General features: G+C 48.4%; 1 protein-coding gene across 3 annotated transcripts; it reads left to right on the plus strand.

Annotated features, from left to right (window-relative positions):
* The first annotated feature begins 5,080 nt into the window (after positions 1 to 5,080).
* On the plus strand, positions 5,081 to 16,753 carry MFSD2A (major facilitator superfamily domain containing 2A). 3 transcript variants are annotated; one of them, XM_006886499.1, is made up of 14 exons: positions 5,081 to 5,171; positions 6,506 to 6,642; positions 8,375 to 8,535; positions 12,117 to 12,240; positions 12,369 to 12,447; positions 12,866 to 13,023; positions 13,440 to 13,530; positions 13,627 to 13,748; positions 13,979 to 14,062; positions 14,470 to 14,553; positions 14,649 to 14,761; positions 15,312 to 15,455; positions 15,541 to 15,717; positions 16,690 to 16,753. In XM_006886499.1, exons 1-14 carry the CDS (start codon positions 5,081 to 5,083, stop codon positions 16,751 to 16,753), a joined length of 1,629 nt encoding a protein of 542 aa, XP_006886561.1. The 3 variants fall into 3 exon arrangements, with proteins under 3 accessions (XP_006886561.1, XP_006886562.1, XP_006886563.1); XM_006886500.1 differs by having other exon boundaries at positions 8,411 to 8,535; XM_006886501.1 differs by having other exon boundaries at positions 6,617 to 6,642; positions 8,411 to 8,535.
* Positions 16,754 to 18,483: the final 1,730 nt, after the last annotated feature.

Consider the following 18,483-nt stretch of genomic DNA (forward strand, 5'->3'; position numbering starts at 1 on the left):
TTCTTAACAATTTCTAATTTTCCTTCATTCATGGCTCTCACATTCCATGTACCAATCACTAGGGTCTGCTTACAACTGTTCCTCCTCCTTTGTGTTTCCATACTTGATAGTTCTACCTAGGTTGCCCTTTTTGTTAATCTGCGTGTGTTCTGTTGTGCATAGGGTTTTCAGAGTTATAAAAGATTATAATGTTCAAAATTATTTGTTATATATTTGTTTAAATTTTTCCCTCTTTTAACATCTGGGATCGAGAGGGACAAGAAAAGACTAGAGAATGGCCAAAATTATTGGGACAGCTATTGCTGACAGTTTAGGGCCTGTGGGTCAGAATTGCTTCCACTGTGGAAAGCTGGGCCACTTCAGTAGACAGTGTCACAGACGAGAGCCACAGATAGGCAAGGAAGTAGAGAGGAAGCTCCCACTCACTTGCTTTAAGTGTGGATTTGAAGGACACTTGGCCAAGGGTAGCCCACATCAGGTCCTCGTGGCTGACAGGACTGATAGGCCCCAGCTCCCAGCTGGAAACAAAGGAGGACGCTTCAACGATTTAGATCCTCACAGAAGAGCTGTGGGTGAGCATTAACATTGTTGTTGTTGTTATGTGCCGTTGAGACACTTGCGACTCATGGCGACCCTATGTACAATCATAGTGACCCTATGTACAACAGCCCTAAATTCTGCTCTGTCCTGTGCCAATCACACCGTCTCCGACACACCCATCCTGATTACCCCAATCACTGAATCAATCCACCTCATAGGGGGCCTTCCCCTTCTGCACTGTCCCTCCACACTACCAAGCATGATGTCCTTTTCCAAGGACCTGTCCCTCCTTGCAACATGTCCAAAGTATGTCAGACGAAGCCTTAGAATCCTTGCCTTCAAGGAGCAGCCTGGCTTGACCCTTTCCAGGATACTGATAAGTATGTTCGTTTTTCTCCTGGACACAAGAGCCTACTATTTGGTCCTAAAAGTCTTCTGAGGTCCCAACTCTTCTATTTCTTAGTTGTTGGAATGGACGGAAAACCTCATAAGCAGTTCCTTACTTCACCTCTGCCTTGCATGCAGACTTCAGAGCTGTAAAACAACCCAGTGGTAGATGGAATTTGGTCCAGGACTTAAGAACAATAAATGACATAGTTGAGCCTCTACATCTTGTGGTTCCTAACCTTTATACTATAATAGACAAAGTGCTAGTCAATAGGCCTTTTATTTTAAGAACCACCTTACCTCTGTAACTTGATTTGTGCTACTATTAGAATCTCTACTTGGAATATTATTGCTTTTTAATTTTTGACTCATGTACTTTTAACTTGTTAGTTAAATTTGTGTCTTCTAGGCTGCAACAGTTCCATGATACATCTTCAAGGATATGAACATGTACGGCTAAGCACAATTGATAGTGCATCTAAATTCCAAAAGCAATCTCCACAACAGTCTACGTGTTTCCTATTGCCAAAGGGGCCCTTTAGAGTAGTGAGAGAAGATCTTCACCCTGAAACCCACAGCGTCCCTTTTCAGCAGGAAGTAGCTAAGAGAATATGCCGTCCCCTTTTCCTTATGAATCTGAGTGAAGTCTCTCTCAGGGAGGAGTGATAGGGAATGGCAAAGGACACACTGACAAAGGAGATTAATCAGAACTGGCTTTGACAAGCACTGTGGCAATGGGACAATTAAAACAGACTTTCAAGGGGGGGGGAAGAGGAACCAACTGGGGGGGAGGGTAGAGAAAATAGTGCAACAATGAATGAATGGAAACCCAAAATCTCTGTAAATGTTCATTAAAATTAATAAAATTTAAGGAAAAAAAAAGACCAGGCTTACTGATCTGATAGAGACTGGTGGTAGCCCCGAGGCTATAACCCTTAGTTTCTTCTTCAAGCCTGGATCAGAACTCAGCCCTGTAGCTTGATTTAACCGATAGGCAGGCCTATGTGGTGAAAAATAACATCAGGGAGGTACACACTCCTTAGAAAACTCAATCACAGGCCATGGAAAGGGCAGCAATTACCCAGGAATAGAGGATAGAAAAGAAGAATTAATGGAAATAGAAATAGGAGGAAGAAGGAAGAACGTTGTTACAATGTGGGGATTGCAATTAATGTCACAATACAAAATATGCCTGAATTGTTGAACAGTAAAACCAATTTCTTCTGTAAATTTTCACTCAAATCAGAAAAAACAGTTAAAAAACCCCACTTGGTTGCTAACTGAAAGGTCAGTGGTTTAAACACAATATTGTCTCCAAGGGGAAAAGGCCCTAGCAATCAGTTCCTGTAAAGATTTCAGCCTAGAAACCCCTATAGGGTAGTTCTACTCTCCTGTAGGGTTTCTATGAGTCAGAATTGACTTGATGTCACACAGCATCCTGACTAACAGCATGAATAGTTGAAGCTGCAAAGGAACAGGCTATATTAAAATTCAAGAGTAAGTGAAAACAAAAGGAAGTAGAACAAGGACTGAAACCATTTCAACAGGCTGGATGGAATAAGCCAGATGACATTGCCCTGCTTCAAGACGCTGCACAAAGCAGAGGATGAGGGGGAGACCCGACTTGACCCCAGGGCTGGTGAAAAGGATCTGAATGATTTAGTTGACCACAACCTGATGGGAACTAATCATGGGAGAGAACGGCCCTGAAGCCCAGAGGTCTTAGGCTGCATTAACAATGTGTCGTGTCCAGACTGGGGGAAATAATAGGCCCATTGTACTGGCTTGGTCAGGCCATATCTGGAATCTTAGCGTTGCTACATTGACAGACTGGAATTAGGCCAGAAGGGGGGACCAGCCCAGCCTCAGCTCCCAGGCACTGTGCTAAGCACTTCCTGTGCATTTTCTCCTTTCATGCCCTAAACAACCCTATCAGGTAAGTACTATTAATATCCCCATTTTACACATAAGGGAATCAATTGAGTTGCCTAGGAGCATTCACACAGTTAGCAAAAACGGAGGAGCCTGAGGCTTTTCCAAATATGCTCCTCTTATCCTTGTGCCAGAGGAAGATTTGTACATCCATTTACTGAACATGCATTTATTAAGCTGCTATTAAAAGTTAGGGAGCTCTGGTGACCCAGTGGGTAGGGAGTTGCGCTGCCAACACAAAGACTGGAGGTTCAAATCCACCAGCTGTTTCATCAGAGAAAGACAGGCCATCTCCTCTTAGGAGATTTATAACCTGTAAAAACTGGTTGGTGGGTCAGCTATGAGTTAGTTCCAACTCAAGAGCAATGAATTTATATAAGGTTCGTTAAAACAACCTGGCACTGCTGAGAAAGAAAAGACCTGGCAGTCTACTTCTGTAAAGATCACAGTAAAAAAACCCAAAACTATGAAACAGGTCTACTCTGTAAACATGAAGTCACTCACGACTTCAACTCACCAGTTGAAATCGACTCAGCAGCAACTGGCAACAACATGAGAAGGGTAAAAAAACTAGGCATTGCAGGTAAGGCAGTGAGTAAGACATAGTGCCTACTTCACAGACCTCATGGTTTTGTGAGGGATCCAGACCACATGTGATACAGTACATGGGAGGGGAGAGTTGAGGTGTGGAAAAGATTCTAGAGGGGGCAAGATAGCAGAGTGTCCCAGAGTTTATGGAGAAGTCATGGGACCTTTGAACTACCTCACTGAGGTTTCCTTTTTTTCCTTGGTGCCAAAAGCTGTGTGGCTAGTAGATAGAATATGAACATACAAGGGCGCTTGGCATCCTAGGCAACCATTCTCCACCAGAGTTTCAAAGAAAGAAAAAAGAACCTGAGATTAAGAAACCATAAAAACAGGGGAGAGGGGCCTTTGAAAAATTCCAGGAGCCTTTACGCTAACCTCACCTTGGCCTTTTGAGAGTCTGAGAAGGCTCAGGGATGTTGCCTTAAGAGGCAAAAGAGAGTTTTTTGGTATTTATGCCTGAATTTTGTTCTAAACTAAGGTCTTCTCATTTTCTACCCAGGACCAAATTACACTGGTGCTGGGCTCACTTTTTCAAATCTTTCTTTGGTTTGTTTTTGTTGTTACCCCCATGCCCAGAGTGACAAAATAGCCGTGTACCTCTGTGTTAAAGGGGAATACTCCGATCCCATTCTGCCTTCTGTTAATTTATTCAGAGCAGGATGGAGCAGGACTGTTAAGAATGAAGGCTTTGTGAGCAGACAAAAGTCCAGGTCTGATTCTGCCACATAGCAGCTGCTTCACGTCTGCGTCTCCCTCTCCTCAGCTGTAAAATAGGGATAATAATAGTCCCACCGCCTTACGGTGTGGAGGGGGAGTTGTCTGGGATCGCAGCCCGGAAGAAGCTCTTCTTAAAAAGGCCTCTGTTATCTCAGTGAACTAGTGGATGCGGTCCCACCGTCTTCCACAACTCGTGAGCTCCCTGCGGTCAGGGGAGGAGCCTGGGTGGCCTCATCTTCCTCCCTGCAGGCTTAGGGCCAGGAAGATGCCAAAAGCAAGTACGGCCGGTCTGCAGGAATGAGAAAGGGGCATGGCTTCGTAAAAATGCCTGCGTTGGGTCCTCCAGCCTTGGAAGGGTGACCAGACCTCTATTTCCCTTTTTTAAAAAAAAAGAGACAAGCGGGCCTGTGCACAAGTCCCCAACTTTCTAGGCCTGAGGATAGAGGGCACGGGTTGTAAATTAGCTCAAGGAGAACTCACTGTGGGGAACCTTGGGCAGGTCCCTTTCAGCCTTGGGTCTCAGTTTCCCGCATTCGTATCAGGTGGGTCTCCTGCCTCTTCTTGGGGTTTGAAAGAGCTAAGCATAGTCAGATGCAGGTTCCCGGGCTTTGAGAACGTGGCTGATGCTGTGAGGCGGAGGTGGATGGGGGGGTGTAGTGCAGCAGGCGCAGGCGGGACGCCGGTAGGCGTGGGGATTGGCTAGAGACGGAGCAGCCGGGCTCGGGGATTGGTCCGCTCGGAGAGGGCAGGGCTGAACCTTTAAGAGGCGCGGAGGGGGCGTGCTGGGGAGTATGTGTCTAGCCAGCCGGTCAGCTTTACTAGTGTTGGCTTTTCTAGTGCTCAGAGACCGGAGCGGAGCGGAGGATCGCAGAGCAAAGGAGCATCGTGTCCCGGTTCCAGGCAGCTTGGCCTGGTCATGGCCAAAGGAGAAGGCGCCGAGAGTGGTTCCGCAGCGGGGCTGCTGCCCACGAGCATCCTTCAAACCGGTGATCGCCCGGCCCAGGTAAACTTGGGGGCCGGGTACCATAGACAAGAGGATAAGGGTTGGCTAGCTGGCTAAGGATAGACGTAGGAGGCTAGGGGATAACCGAGAACAGACAGATCTGCGAGCAGAAGAGGAGCCAAGGGTTTCATGGGGATTAGGGGAGATGGAGAAGGTTTGTAGGCTCTGGAGCCACTTTTCCCACCCCCATTCTGCCTTCTTTGCTCTGGGGTTTCACCGGCAGCTCCACGTGGTGCTTGGCTTTGCCCCGCAGGTTTTTCTTCTTCTGAGCTGAGAGACTCAAGTTTGCCGCTCTGTGAGCGAGAGAGATCCCAGAGACCTGGGGAACTTACCCTCGTCCCCCTCTCCAACCCTCTATCCCGTAGCTCCTACCCCCCAAGCCCACGCTCGTCCCTTCGCTCAGCTCTTTGGGCGGCTCAAGTTCATTCATAAGACCAAGGCTCTGCTCTTAAAGGCGCCGCAGACTTCTGGCGTTGGTGTATGCGAGTATGCACGCTTATTGGCGCGCTGAGCGCCTCTTCACAAGTCCCAGCCCCAGCCTTACTGGACTGTAGGAAATCAGGCAGCCCTAGGGAGGAATCTCAGGCAGTTGATGTCTTCCTGGGAGGTAACTGCTTTTTCCTTTTAATTTTATTCACTGATCCTTGGAAGGAGCCAGAGTGAGCAATTATTGCGCTGCTATGTATGAGTAATCTCTACTTTCCCTGGGCAACCTCAGCCTCCCCAGAGCTCCACCCGGATTGGCCCAGCCCTGCCCCTGGAGGCCTCTCCTCCTCTCTCCAAGGTCCCCTAGGAACTAGGAGTAGTGGGGGTAGCAGACAGCTCCTGGGTTTGCCCGAAGCTCTGGTTGCCTACAGGGGCTGGGGACACTCTGAAAACAGATGGAAGGCAGCTGTACTCACAGCCAGCTGGGTCAGGTCCCTACAGCTCTCTAGAGCCTTCACCCAGTAGACAGGTGGGTCCTAGCCTCCCAGCCAGGACAGAAGCCTGGGCTGGGCTCAGGCAGCTCTTGGCAGCAAGAGGATTTTCAGGTTGCAGCAGTCGGTGCCAAGTGGGGACAGGTCCTGTTCTAGAGCTAGTTTCCACTCTGATTTGGGAGGGAGCCTGGAGGGTAGTTCTCTAAGGTAGTAAGCTGATAACTATTTCTTTGGAAATGATGGCAGGGTTCCTATGAACAGAGAATTCCTTTCTCTTTTCCTTTGAAAAGGGAGTTCTTTCCCTGAGGTGGGAACGTGGCAAGTGAGAGTTGGCATTCTGGTAGAATGATTCTGCCTCTGAAACTTGCTAGGTTGAGGACCAGGAACTTGGGCTTCATTTTTCATCTTTTTCCCCCTTCCCAGAAGGAACCAAAGAAAAAGCCACAACAGTTATCCATTTGCAACAAGCTTTGCTATGCTGTTGGAGGAGCCCCCTACCAGGTGACAGGCTGTGCTCTGGGGTTCTTTCTGCAGATCTACCTGTTGGATGTAGCTCAGGTGAGTGGCTGAACCCTCTAGGGCTTCTCTAGAATCATGAGGTGGGAAGGAGTAGGCTCTCTCTGGGTGGGTTTACTCAGTTTTTCCTATATGTATAATGGGGTTCAGAAATCCTACTTTGCTACATCCTGGAATGCCACTGGATGAGGAATATGAAGGCTTTAGAAAATGCCCTGAGAGTCTTGGCTGGCAAGATCACACAACTCTTTCTGTCCTGGCAAGAGGACAGAGCCTGGAGGGGTAGGCGGTAGTATGAGAGAGAATGGGACCCACTGGTGACCCTGTTCTAAGAAGAGACTGGCACACCATGTCCCTGGCTGAATGACAACCAGCTGATGTGGCTTGGTGGTGGGTAAATGTTGCCAGGCTGAAGGATGAGGCATATTCCACCTTCACCTAAGAAGTGAGGGACCTGTCAGTGGGCAGAGGGGTGCTGAGCTGAGGGGTTCCCCATACACAAAGCCTTTGACTGAAAAGAGCACTTGGGGCACAGCAGGGCTCCTCTGTGCTTTGAGAAGCCTTGGCCAGCAGCCTGGCATCCTGAGAATTCTCTCTGCCTGGATGGGGGAGTGAGAGGCCGAACAACCATCGTTCCCAAGGCTCACACTACCGTCTTCTGTTGTAGCATCTGAATTTACAAGTAGAGCATCTTAATTGTATCCATTTACAGGTGGGCCACACTGAGACCTAGAGACATTAAGCAGCTTGTTTTCAAGCAGTTCTCATGCATTGGGCCCTGACTACCCAGAACTTGAAGGGTACAAAAAATGAGGAACTTGCAATCAAAATGTAAAACTGTGAGGCAGTGAGCAAACTGGGATGGGTGGTTAGGTGGGAGAGGCCACCAACCTCCTAGCTTCCCGAGCAATAGCAATCACAACGCTTGATGGAGAACACCATCGAGGTTGGCTGTCCAATACCTAGAATACCTGGGGGTGAGAAGAGAAGGTTATCTGAATGGGTGGTGACAGACTATATTTTTTACAGACCATTTTTTTTAAAAGGTCTATATAAGTAATCCTTTTTCTATATCCAAGATGAAGTTCTTTCATTATACAGGTGGGGAAACTGAGATTCACTGTTGTCATTTAGCTAATGCTAAGTGATATCAAGTACTCAGAGCTCAAGGCTGTGAGGGGGGGGAAGGAAGAGATTCCAGATTTATTCTAATTGGTGGAAGTGTTTTCAAGGACAACAGAGGGGAGGAACAAGGAGCCAGCCCTGGAAAGTTTCTGAGGGACACACAGTCGCTTATGAGCAAAGATGTCAGTAAAGAGAAAAATATAGGTTACTCCCCCTTTTTGAAAGTTCATTTTATACCACTTTTATGGAAGACCTACATTAGCACCTGTTTTTGCTTACTGAAAGAAATCAGAAGAGGATTTTTGCTTTTGCTAAAGAGAGTGAAAAGCAAAACTGGTCTTCAATACTGCAGCTGTTAACTAGGAAATGTATACTCTGAACAGTAAGAGTCACCAGGCCTTGGGAATTGTACAGTGTATACATTATTTCTACTTTAATGCAGGCTATATATTTATCACATCAGACCTGCTCTTACTATACGTTAGTGTTATTTTAGGGTTTTTTGGTATTGTTTGTTAGGTTGGATATGGGAATGCTCGAAACTTTTTCTCACATGAATTAATGGTAATTGCTTTTTCACTTTTTGCCTATTGTTTACAAAAGGTTTCATAAAAACACTCATTTTCAGGTAGGGCGGGGAAACTTTTAGAAGGACACCAGTCTATCTTTTGCTTTTTCTTTTCAGGTGGACCCTTTCAATGCCTCCATTATCCTGTTTGTGGGCCGGGCCTGGGATGCCATCACAGACCCCCTCGTGGGCTTTTGCATCAGCAAATCCCCTTGGACCCGCCTGGGCCGCCTCATGCCCTGGTAAGTGGAAGGAGCTCTTTCCAGGTGGAAGAGGGTGGGGCATTTACCCTTTGTTCCCTCCATCTGCCTTGTCACAGGCTGAGGAGAACGAATGACGCAAAAGGCCAAGCATGTGGTAACCTCCATTGCGGCCACAGCTACCCCAGGCACTGACCCAGGGGTGCCAAACCAGTTTGTTTCCTAGCTGGCCAAAGTACTGGACTGGGCAGCTTTCCCCAGCCCAGCCTTCACTGCTTCCCGAGGCCCGCTCTCCTTCCCTCCATGGAGTTGGAATTCTAATACTCCTCGCATGCACTTCTCCTTGTGGTTGAAAGCTTGCTCTTTGGAGCCAAATTACCTAGACTTAAACCTCAGCTTCAGCACAGCTCTGCACCTTAGACAAGTCACTTAATGTCTCTGAGCTTCAAGTTTCTTCATTTGTAAAATGGCAATAGTAATTAATTGCCTAACGATAGGGAGAATAAAATGTGGGGGTTTTTTTTTGGGGGGGGGACTTTTCTTTCATGCACAAAGTACTTAGAACAGCCCTTGGCACGTAGTAAGTGATGTGTAATTTAGCCAATTTTTTTCCCTTCAAGGCCATAGTGCAGGTGGTAGTGCCAAGAATGGGATAGCAGACCTCTATCCGCTTGGACCTTCTTAACTACCTTTGCCTTGGTAGAAAGCCTACATTGCTCAGCCTCAAGCACTAGGGTCGGTGCCAGATGAGATGGTTGTGGAAGGGTGATCAGATTAGATAGCAGAGGGACAGACCGGACAGCCTGACAGGCCGGGGCTCTGGTTCCCTTCAGGACATCCTGCTTCAGGGGGTGGGGGACCAGACCCCTTTCATCTCCAGCCCAAGCAGGCTCAAGTGGGCGCCTTCCTGCCCCAGGGGCGTCCATACCTGGTCTCCGGCCTTCAAAGCTCTTCCCCCAGCCTCGAACTCCCCCCACAGCTTCCTTTCCCACGGGGGCCCCCTCCCACCCCAATCCGCCAGCTCTTGGCCAAGGCCCAGGTTGGAGCCTTTGATCCAGGCTTCGGGGACCAGGGTAGCGCAGCCTGCCTTACCTGGGCAGGCTGCTCGGGCTCCCCTAGGGCTGCGTGTGAGCCTGGGCCGGGTGCCTTCCTCCCTGGCAGCCTGTGGGAGGCGGGGCTCTGCAGCCACATCGCCTCATGAGGCCCAGCCAATGAGAGGCAGCCGCTCACTCTGCCGGCTCGCTGCCGCAGCCGGGGTTACTACCAGTCACTTTTGGTTAGTTCCTCCAGGGTGGCTGCTCAGCTCCTTGATGGAGTGATTGTTGTCGTTGTTCCCCCCCTCCCCCATCTGATAAAGGAGATCTGAAAGACACAGCTTTTTGGGTGAGATGGGGGCGGGCGGGTATCGAGAGCAGGGCCCGCCCTCTTCATGGAAGAAAGGAGTCTCAGGGACTCTATCTGGGGGAGTGAGTGTAGCAGCTTCAGAAAGCTGTTGAGAGCCCTACAGGCTCACTTCTGACTTAGCGCAGTGTCTGGACCTGTCCTCACTTGTCTGATGCGGTAGTACCATGTTGGTGGTAACCCGCCCCTGCATCTGTGAGTGCACCCCAATCGCTTGTGAGCTGAGTGGTTGCCCTGCCTGTACCCTCTCCTCCCTGCCCTCAGTTAGTTAGGACATGACCGTGTCTTGAGGACTGGGTGCTCCGCCACCCTTTTTGTTTAAGAGGCTAGACTCTCCCTTGGGACATGATGTGAGCTGGGTAAGCTGCCTTCCCAAACCTCAGGCAAGCCCCACCCTGAGCCTGTATTTAAGACTTACCCTTATTTGAGGAAGGCATTGACAGACTTTCCTTGGAGCTTCCCATGGCTGCCCTGGAAGAGGCAGGGTGTCTACAGGGTTACGCTGTGAGGCCAAGAAGACCTGGCTGCCAGCCCTGGGCTCTTGGCTGTAGCTTTCTGCCTGCTGGCTGGGCTGTTTACCTGAGTGTTACTTCTCTTGCTGAACGTCCGTGATTGGGATAATCACAGCAAACACTCACTTTGTCCCAAATAATCTGCATTTTAGTATCAAGTCATTTAAGCCTCGATATACCACCTTTCAAGTAGAACCAGTGTCTTACAATGGCCTGGAAGGGCTCCCATATCCCCTCCACCTTCATCTCCTAATTCCACCCTGCTCTAGTCATATCAGCTTTCTGGTGGTTCCTTAGATGAGTTAGGCCTACTTAGGACCTTTGCTCTAGCTGCTCTCCTTGCCTGGCATGACTTGCCTCAGATGTCTAACTCCTTCCTCCCGTTCAGATCCTGGCACTGATGTCCACTCCTTGAGGACTGACTACCCTGTCTACCTGTTTATGAATTACAATCACACTCTCTTCCAATCCCCTTTAGCTCTCTGTCCTCTCTCTATAGCCCGTTACCTTCTATAATGTTATATGACTTTTCATTTATGTTTATTTTTCTCTGCTGACTAGAGTGTTAAGTTCTGTTGTTTTCTCACTGCTGTATCCCAAATACAATGCTGCCTAGCTCGTGGCTGACATTTAATAAATACATCGTGAAAAGAAAGGGATTGAATGGGAGGTGGATTCTATTGTCTTCAGTTTTCCGATGAGAAAATGAGCCCTAGAGAAGTTAAATAACTTCCTCAAGTTCAAGTTATTTTAGTTAATTGTAAAATCAATATTGGGTCCCAGAAAACATGACTCCTAAGACCAGTCTCTTAATGAATGTACTCTACTGCCCCTCTACATTGATTTCATAAAGTTAGTCCGTTCTGAGGTCTAACCACTTGTGACTGTGTTGGACTCGCAAGCAGGGCTGGCATTTGTTCCCCTTTATATGGTAAAAATGTTAACAATTCAAATCCACACCCTCCATCTGATCCAAGGGAGGAAGATGGACAGTGTCCTCCTGTAAAAACTTAAAAGCCTCAGAAACCTGATGGAGGGTCCCTATGAGTCGAACTTGACTCAACAGCAGTGGGTTTTGTTTTGTTTTTTTGGTTATAGTTATTTCAAGAAACTGTAATGGCACAGGGATTAAAACACTCAACTGCTAACTGAAAAGGTCAGTGGTTTGAACCCATCAGCCACTCCTGGGGAGTCAGAGGTAGCAAGCCTATTTACAGAAAGAGCTGCAGCCTTGGAAACCCTACAGGGGGCCCTTCGACTCTGTTCTTCTATAGGGTTGCTATGGGTTGAAATGGACTTGCCCACTGTGGGTTTGATGCTTGTTTTTCAGTTATTTCACTAGGCTCAGACCTCCCACCTGACCTCTCCATTCTCCTTTGCCTGATGTAGGTCTCTTAACCCACCCTAGCACCCTCATGTGCATAAGCAGTGTGGGGGCTCATGTGAGAACAGAAAGGTGCTCCTTTTCCCAGCCCTGTCACCTGAGGTCTGATATCACATGCTATGCTCAAGATTTCTTGGTCCAGGGGCTCTGTCCCTATCTGCCCTTTCCAGTTTGGCCACCAGCCTCTTCCCAGAAGCCCTGGGGTGGGTGAATTTGGGAGAAGGAATTTATTTCCTGACAGGCACCCTGTGGGGTGCTGCTTCTCAGGCCTGTTTTAGGCTCCTCGAGTACTGGCACCCAGCCCCACACAGATGTTTCCTTCTCAGGATCATATTTTCTACCCCTTTCGCCATTATTGCCTACCTCCTCATTTGGTTTGTGCCTGACTTTAAGAAGGACCAGACTCTGTGGTACCTGCTTTTCTACTGCCTCTTTGAGACATTGGTGACGGTGAGTGTGGGCATCTCCCCTGAGCTTCTCTGGGAGGGGAGTGATGGCTGTCCCTGTAGGGTTGATGCCTGAAGCTGCATCTGTCTCTGCATCCAACTAATTGGCCAAGTGCCTCTCTTCCATTCCAGTGTTTCCACGTTCCCTACTCAGCCCTCACCATGTTCATCAGCACGGAGCAGAGTGAACGGGATTCTGCTACTGCGTACCGTAAGTCTTCTCTAGCAGTCCAACCTCACCCAACAGGGACCCTGAGCCCTTCTAATCCAGGACCTTCCTACCACACCCCTCCCCATGAGGTCCTGCTCCCACTCTGCTCTTGAGAGTAGATGTTTGATTCCATCTTAAAAATAGCTTGTCCCTTCAAACGTGCGCAGGCGTCTCTCCATCCCGTACCCTCATCGGGAGGGGTTCCCGGGGCCACAGAATAACAACAACAACAAGAAAAAAAATAGCTTGTCCCCTTATTGCTCTGGCTCAGGCTACCCAGAGGTCACACAGAGCAAGTTCAGTCCATTGTGCCATCTATCTGGTCACTGTACACCCTCCTACCTGGGGCTGCCAACATTATACCTAGGGACCCACAAGCCATGAGATCCCTCTCAAGGACCTCCTTTTCACTCCCTAGGGATGACCGTGGAAGTTTTGGGCACAGTGCTGGGCACAGCAATCCAAGGCCAAATCGTGGGTCAGGCAGATACACCTTGTCTCCAGGACTACAATAGCTCAGCGCTGGCTTCAGAAGTTGTCGAACACACAAACAGCACCACTTCACTCCAAAAAACGGTGCGATCCCTTAGCTAAGCAAGGATCTGGGGAGATGAGAAGTAATGGGGCGTGGTTTGCAGTCATCATAAAGTTAGTAATTATAGATAGTGTTTATTAAGTGTTGGGCATTTTAAATACATTACTGTTAATATGCAAACTTTGCAGATAAGCTAACAGGCTTAGAAAGGCTGACTAATTTTCCCAGGTGATAGAGCTAGTAAATTGCAGAGACCAGATTAGGGGACATTTGCAATGTGGGCTCTTAGACGCCAAAGTCTAGCCTTCTATCTGCACTTTACTCAATTGTTGGAGGTTCTGGAGGTCCAGTTTAATTCTCCCATTTCACAGATGGAAGCAGTGAGGTTCTCAGCATCCTCGAGTGCTTAGCTGGGAGGAAATCAGACTAACTGTCTCTCTCTCCATCTTTTTTATAGCAAAATGCATACCTTCTGGCAGGAGGAGTCATTGCATCCATCTATGTCATCTGTGCTATCATCTTAACCCTAGGGGTGCGGGAACAGAGAGGTAAGGGGGCCCTTAAGGAGGGACTCTAGCCACAGAACAATCTGAGCCTCAATCTTTGGGAGAAGCCTTCAACTTCACTATCTTGTCTGGCTTCAGAACCCTACAAGACCCAGCAGGCTAAGCCCATGTCCTTCTTCCGCGGCCTCCGACTGGTCATGAGCCACGGCCCATATGTCAAGCTCATCGCTGGTTTTCTCTTCACATCCCTGGCCTTCATGGTGAGTGGGGACCTGAAGTGCTCTGCCAGAGAGAGGGGAACAGTAAAGGTTGGGTAGACAGAGCAATTAGGATGTGATAAGTAAAGATAATGTGATGTTTAAAAATAAAAGGTGGGTAGAATAAAGCCATGGAGCAGAGAACACTGGAGTCTGGGAAACAGCTACAGGAAACTCAGCCCCAACATCACCTCCTTTCTTGTTTTTCTCTCACCAACCTCTGCATTTCCCAGCTGGTAGAGGGGAACTTCGCCTTGTTTTGTACCTACACCTTGGGCTTCCGTAATGAATTCCAGAATCTACTGCTGGCCATTATGGTGCGTATAGGACCCCTGGGTATGACACGGCCAAAGGGAAAGTTCTGGGCTAACAGAAGTTCTTCGAGGGATAAGGGAGGCTTCCCAGAGTCCTCTGAGGAAACTGGTTTATGTATTATATTGGTAGGACTCTGAAAGAAAGCTTAGATATAGAATATAAGCAAAAACAAAGGTATGGGGGGAAATTTTGATGTATTTAAAATTCAGAGGTATGAGACAGTATGAGATGCGATTGGGACTGGATGTCAGCTCCTCTAGATGCCGTCTGTGGTGTCTGTCACCTTCTATTCCCAAGCTGATGACATCTGGCTCTTGCCAGGCCAGACAGGTAGCACATCTGGGACTGTGGAAAGGGTAAGCGAGGGTTGGCCTCATGCCTCTAACTCACCCCTTTTACCCACCTTCAGCTCTCAGCCACATTCACCATTCCCATCTGGCAATGGTTTCTCTCCCGGTTTGGCAAGAAGACAGCTGTATACTTTGGAATCTCAGTGAGTCGGACTGGAGGGGCAGGGTTTTTGCTTGGGTTGGAGATCACTGCGGGGAGCTCCCTAGCTGACCCAGCTTTTTGCACGCTTTCCCCTAGTCAGCAGTACCATTTCTGATCTTGGTGGCCCTCATGGAGAGCAACCTGATTGTCACTTATGTGGTAGCCGTGGCAGCTGGTGTCAGTGTGGCAGCGGCCTTCTTGCTGCCCTGGTGAGTATGTCCAGGCCCCGCAGGGAATGGGCTCCCTGGGGAGAGTTACACACTGCTTCTTCACCCTCCCAGACATCCTGTGGGTCTAGGTTGGAGATGGGACGCATCGGCCCTATCCATGCATGCAGAGTGTGAATGTTGCAAGAATACCTAAACCCAAATGGGAGCTGAAATCTGGCCTCCACTGTACTCACCAACCTGAGCCCCAAAAAGCTTGGAGGAACCCACAGCCATTGAGTCAGTTCTGACACACAGTGAGCCTATAGGCCTCCCTAGAACTGCCTGTAAGCTTTCCAGTGCTGTAAATCATTATGGAAATGGACTGCCTCTCTCCTACAGAGTGGCTGGTTGGTTTGAACCACACTTGGAGGAAGCTACCTGAATAGAAATTAACATGAGGTGCCATGGCTGCACTGAGTTGCGTGCCTGTGGGCTGTACCCTCGCAGAGGGCCGCCCATGCTCACTGACACTGAGGTATCACATGGACTTAGCAGGGCAAGGGTTGCAAGGTGTTGTGGGGAGATCCTCATGGCTGCTCCCACCCTGCAGGTCCATGTTACCTGACGTCGTCGATGACTTCCACCTGAAGCAGCCTCACACTCATGGAACTGAGCCAATCTTCTTCTCCTTCTATGTCTTTTTCACCAAGTTCGCCTCAGGAGTGTCATTGGGCATCTCTACCCTCAGTCTTGAGTAAGTAGGATAGGGGTTTAGGGTGAGGCCGGGCTGGGCAGGGTGAGGCCCGGGTGTCCTATCCTCACTGTTACCCTGCCCACAGCTTTGCTGGGTACCAGACTCGTGGCTGCAACCAGCCGGCACGTGTCAAATTTACACTGAAGATGCTAGTGACCATGGCTCCCATAGTCCTCATTCTGCTGGGCCTCTTGCTCTTCAAGCTGTACCCCATCGACGAAGAGAAACGGAGGCAGAACAAGAAGGCCCTGCAAGCTCTGAGGTGAGATCAGGGTGGGCATGGAGGAGGCGGAGAAAGGGTGTCATTCGGTCTAAGCCCTCTCAAGTCAGACAGCCTGGCCTGTGGCCAAATCCAGATTTAGCTTCTCCCTTAGCGGCCTCTCTTCTACTCTTTCACATTGCCACCTCATAATGGCACTAACTTTTCTTGAGCACCTAATTATACACTAGGCCCTGTGCTAAATAATTTCACATTTACTCATTTCACAAATTCTTATTGGATGCCTCTTGTGTGCCAGACATTCTTCTAGTAAACATAACAGACAAAATCCTTGTCTTCATGGAGCTTCCGTCTTAGGGACCGTGTATTTATTATGCCTTGCAGTCCTCTAACAATTCCATTTGCCAGAAGTTCATGATTCCTACCCACTCTTCTGTTGAAGAAACTGAGGCTTAAGAGTATAGCTGAGATATGAACCCTATTGTTCTAGCTTCATAATCTGTGGGTAGTACATGAAGCATTTGACTACTAAGTCAAAGTTTGGTAATTCTGATCCATCCAGAAGTGCCTTGCAAGAAAGGCCTGGTGATAACTTTGGAAAGGTTACCTGCCCCGCAAAGCCTGTGGAGCACAGTTCCACTCTGTGCACATGGGATGAGTCAGAATCAACTTCATGGCAACTATTTTTTCCAGAGCCACTTTTCCTGGCATGCTCAGGTGTGGCATGAGCCCTGCCTCCCAGGAGATCCAGCACAATGAAATGAGCGAAGTCCGCTCCACAATCAGGCCAAGTCAGGCCAGAGCATGGTCTTAGGGATTGTGGTGCCCTGTAGGCAACATGAACAGCGAACAGTTTAACCATCAGTTTCTGGCTCAAAATGGGGATGAGCAAGCTCTGCATGTCCTGTGGTTTAGACAGATGTGATTGCCAGGCCACGTTCCCTTGAGGAATGAGACAGGTGAGGCAGAGGAGGGTAAGGAAGCATTCTCTAACTGTTTCCTCTGGCTTTACAGGGACGAGGCCAGCAGCTCGGGCTGCTCTGACACAGACTCCACAGAGCTGGCCAGCATCCTCTAGGACCTGCTGTGAGACTTGAAGTCACCATGCACATGTGCACCACGCACCATGGACCTGGATCACCAGGCTACATGAGGGTCAAGGGTGGCTCTCTTGTTCACTGAACAGCTGGTTGCCAGATGCCAGGAAGGGAGTCAAAGACTCAAGAATGAGTGTCCCAGAACACTGTCAGCGCCCACAGAGGAGTGGGTGGTCCAGACTCCTGCTTTTACTCGGCCCACTAGTGGGCTGCTACTGTGAATATGCCAAGGACTCCTCGGGCCTAGCCCGAAACACTAATGTAGAAAAGTTTTATACAGAGACTAATTAATAACTTAATGACTGTATATAGTAGTTTGTGTATGTATGTCTGTGAGCTATTAATGTTATTAATTTTCATAAAAGCCAGAAAATGGACCTACTTTTTTCTCTCTTTGTTCTCAGCCACTCACTCAGCCCCTCTTGTCCCAAGGCAAAAGGAATAGAAGCCACAGGGTGGGGCAATGTGAACAGATGATAACGTCAGCTAACATCTTCAAATACCTCTTCTATCCCTCGAACCTTACGGAGGCTCACCTTCCCTCTCTTGGTGTTCTCATTTCATCTTTAACACTATCTTTCTAAATCAGCCTTGCCCCCTTTAAGAAGATAAGGAAACTAAGCCCCAGGTTAGAAAGGGACTTGGCTAAAATCATATAGACAGACAGGAGTAACCTAACTGGAATTCCCTCTCAGTTGTATGAGATATCAGTATCTTCACCATCACCCTCTGCTTCTGCAGCTGAGAATGACTGCCTGAAGCAGGTACTGCTTTGCTCTCTCGCCCGTGTGCTGGGCATTTTGCTCTGTGTCCGAGTTTGTATGGAGCTGGCTTATACTAGAGCTGACTTTATACTCTGTGATAGGGGACTTGTGGGCTCCCTCGGAACCTGTGAATCATTCTTCACAATTGTTGCTGACAGTGCTGGAGAGTGAGAATGTACCTGGCTGGGTTGGGGGAAGATGTTTTACCACCAGTGTGCCAATATAAAAACACCTCAGGTGGGAAAACATGGGCTCGAGCACATCAGAGATCCTGGTGATGTGCAGGATAGGGCAAGGCTTGTTGTCCACAGGGTCTCTGAGTCATAGTCTACTCAGTGGCACTGAACAGGAACAGTGGGGTGGGAAGGTCTAGTTTGTAACATTTGCCAGTTTCCACAGTGTAAATACTCCTGCCATCCAATTTCAAGTTACCAAAGATTGTATTATCTCAAAAAAATGCATGATAATGCAGTTGACTTGTAAGCTGGTAGGAGCTTGCCACATGCACCCAAGTCTTAGACCAAAGTCCAAAACTCACAGGACTGCAGAGCTGGCAGGATCAGAAGGTTACCAACCCAACTCCCTTATTTTATAGACAGGGAAGAGTAAGGTTACGACTTCAGGATTGAGTGTGAGGACCTATTCACAGGGAGGGCCAGGGTTCCTTTTGCTGATAAAGTTCTGCCAAGCCACCTTGTAATTTTGTAAAATTTATGAAGTGCTACTAGCAGACACTGTTAATATATGTTTAATAAACATGATTCATTTAGTCCTCATATCCTCCTTATGAGGTATGTACTATTATTGCACATGAGAAAACAGGCATAGAGGTTGAGTAATTTCCTGAAAGCCGTATAGTTAATAGCTAAACTCAAAAGCTTATTGCTGGGCAGTGATGGGGGTGGGAGCAAAGCAGTGAGGGGAAAAGCTTATTGCTTTCAAGTCAG

Source organism: Elephantulus edwardii, unplaced genomic scaffold, assembly GCF_000299155.1.
Source record: "Elephantulus edwardii isolate Elephantulus edwardi_28Jun2011 unplaced genomic scaffold, EleEdw1.0 scaffold00049, whole genome shotgun sequence".
NCBI lineage: Eukaryota > Metazoa > Chordata > Mammalia > Macroscelidea > Macroscelididae > Elephantulus > Elephantulus edwardii.

Bases quoted from the DNA above. Each gene is read 5' to 3' on its own strand.
- MFSD2A (XM_006886499.1), top strand. From the start codon at position 5,081: ATGGCCAAAGGAGAAGGCGCCGAGAGTGGTTCCGCAGCGGGGCTGCTG. The intron at 12,448-12,865 runs GTAAGTCTTCTC...TTCACTCCCTAG, and splicing joins GGATTCTGCTACTGCGTACC to GGATGACCGTGGAAGTTTTG. The intron at 14,063-14,469 runs GTGCGTATAGGA...ACCCACCTTCAG, and splicing joins ATCTACTGCTGGCCATTATG to CTCTCAGCCACATTCACCAT.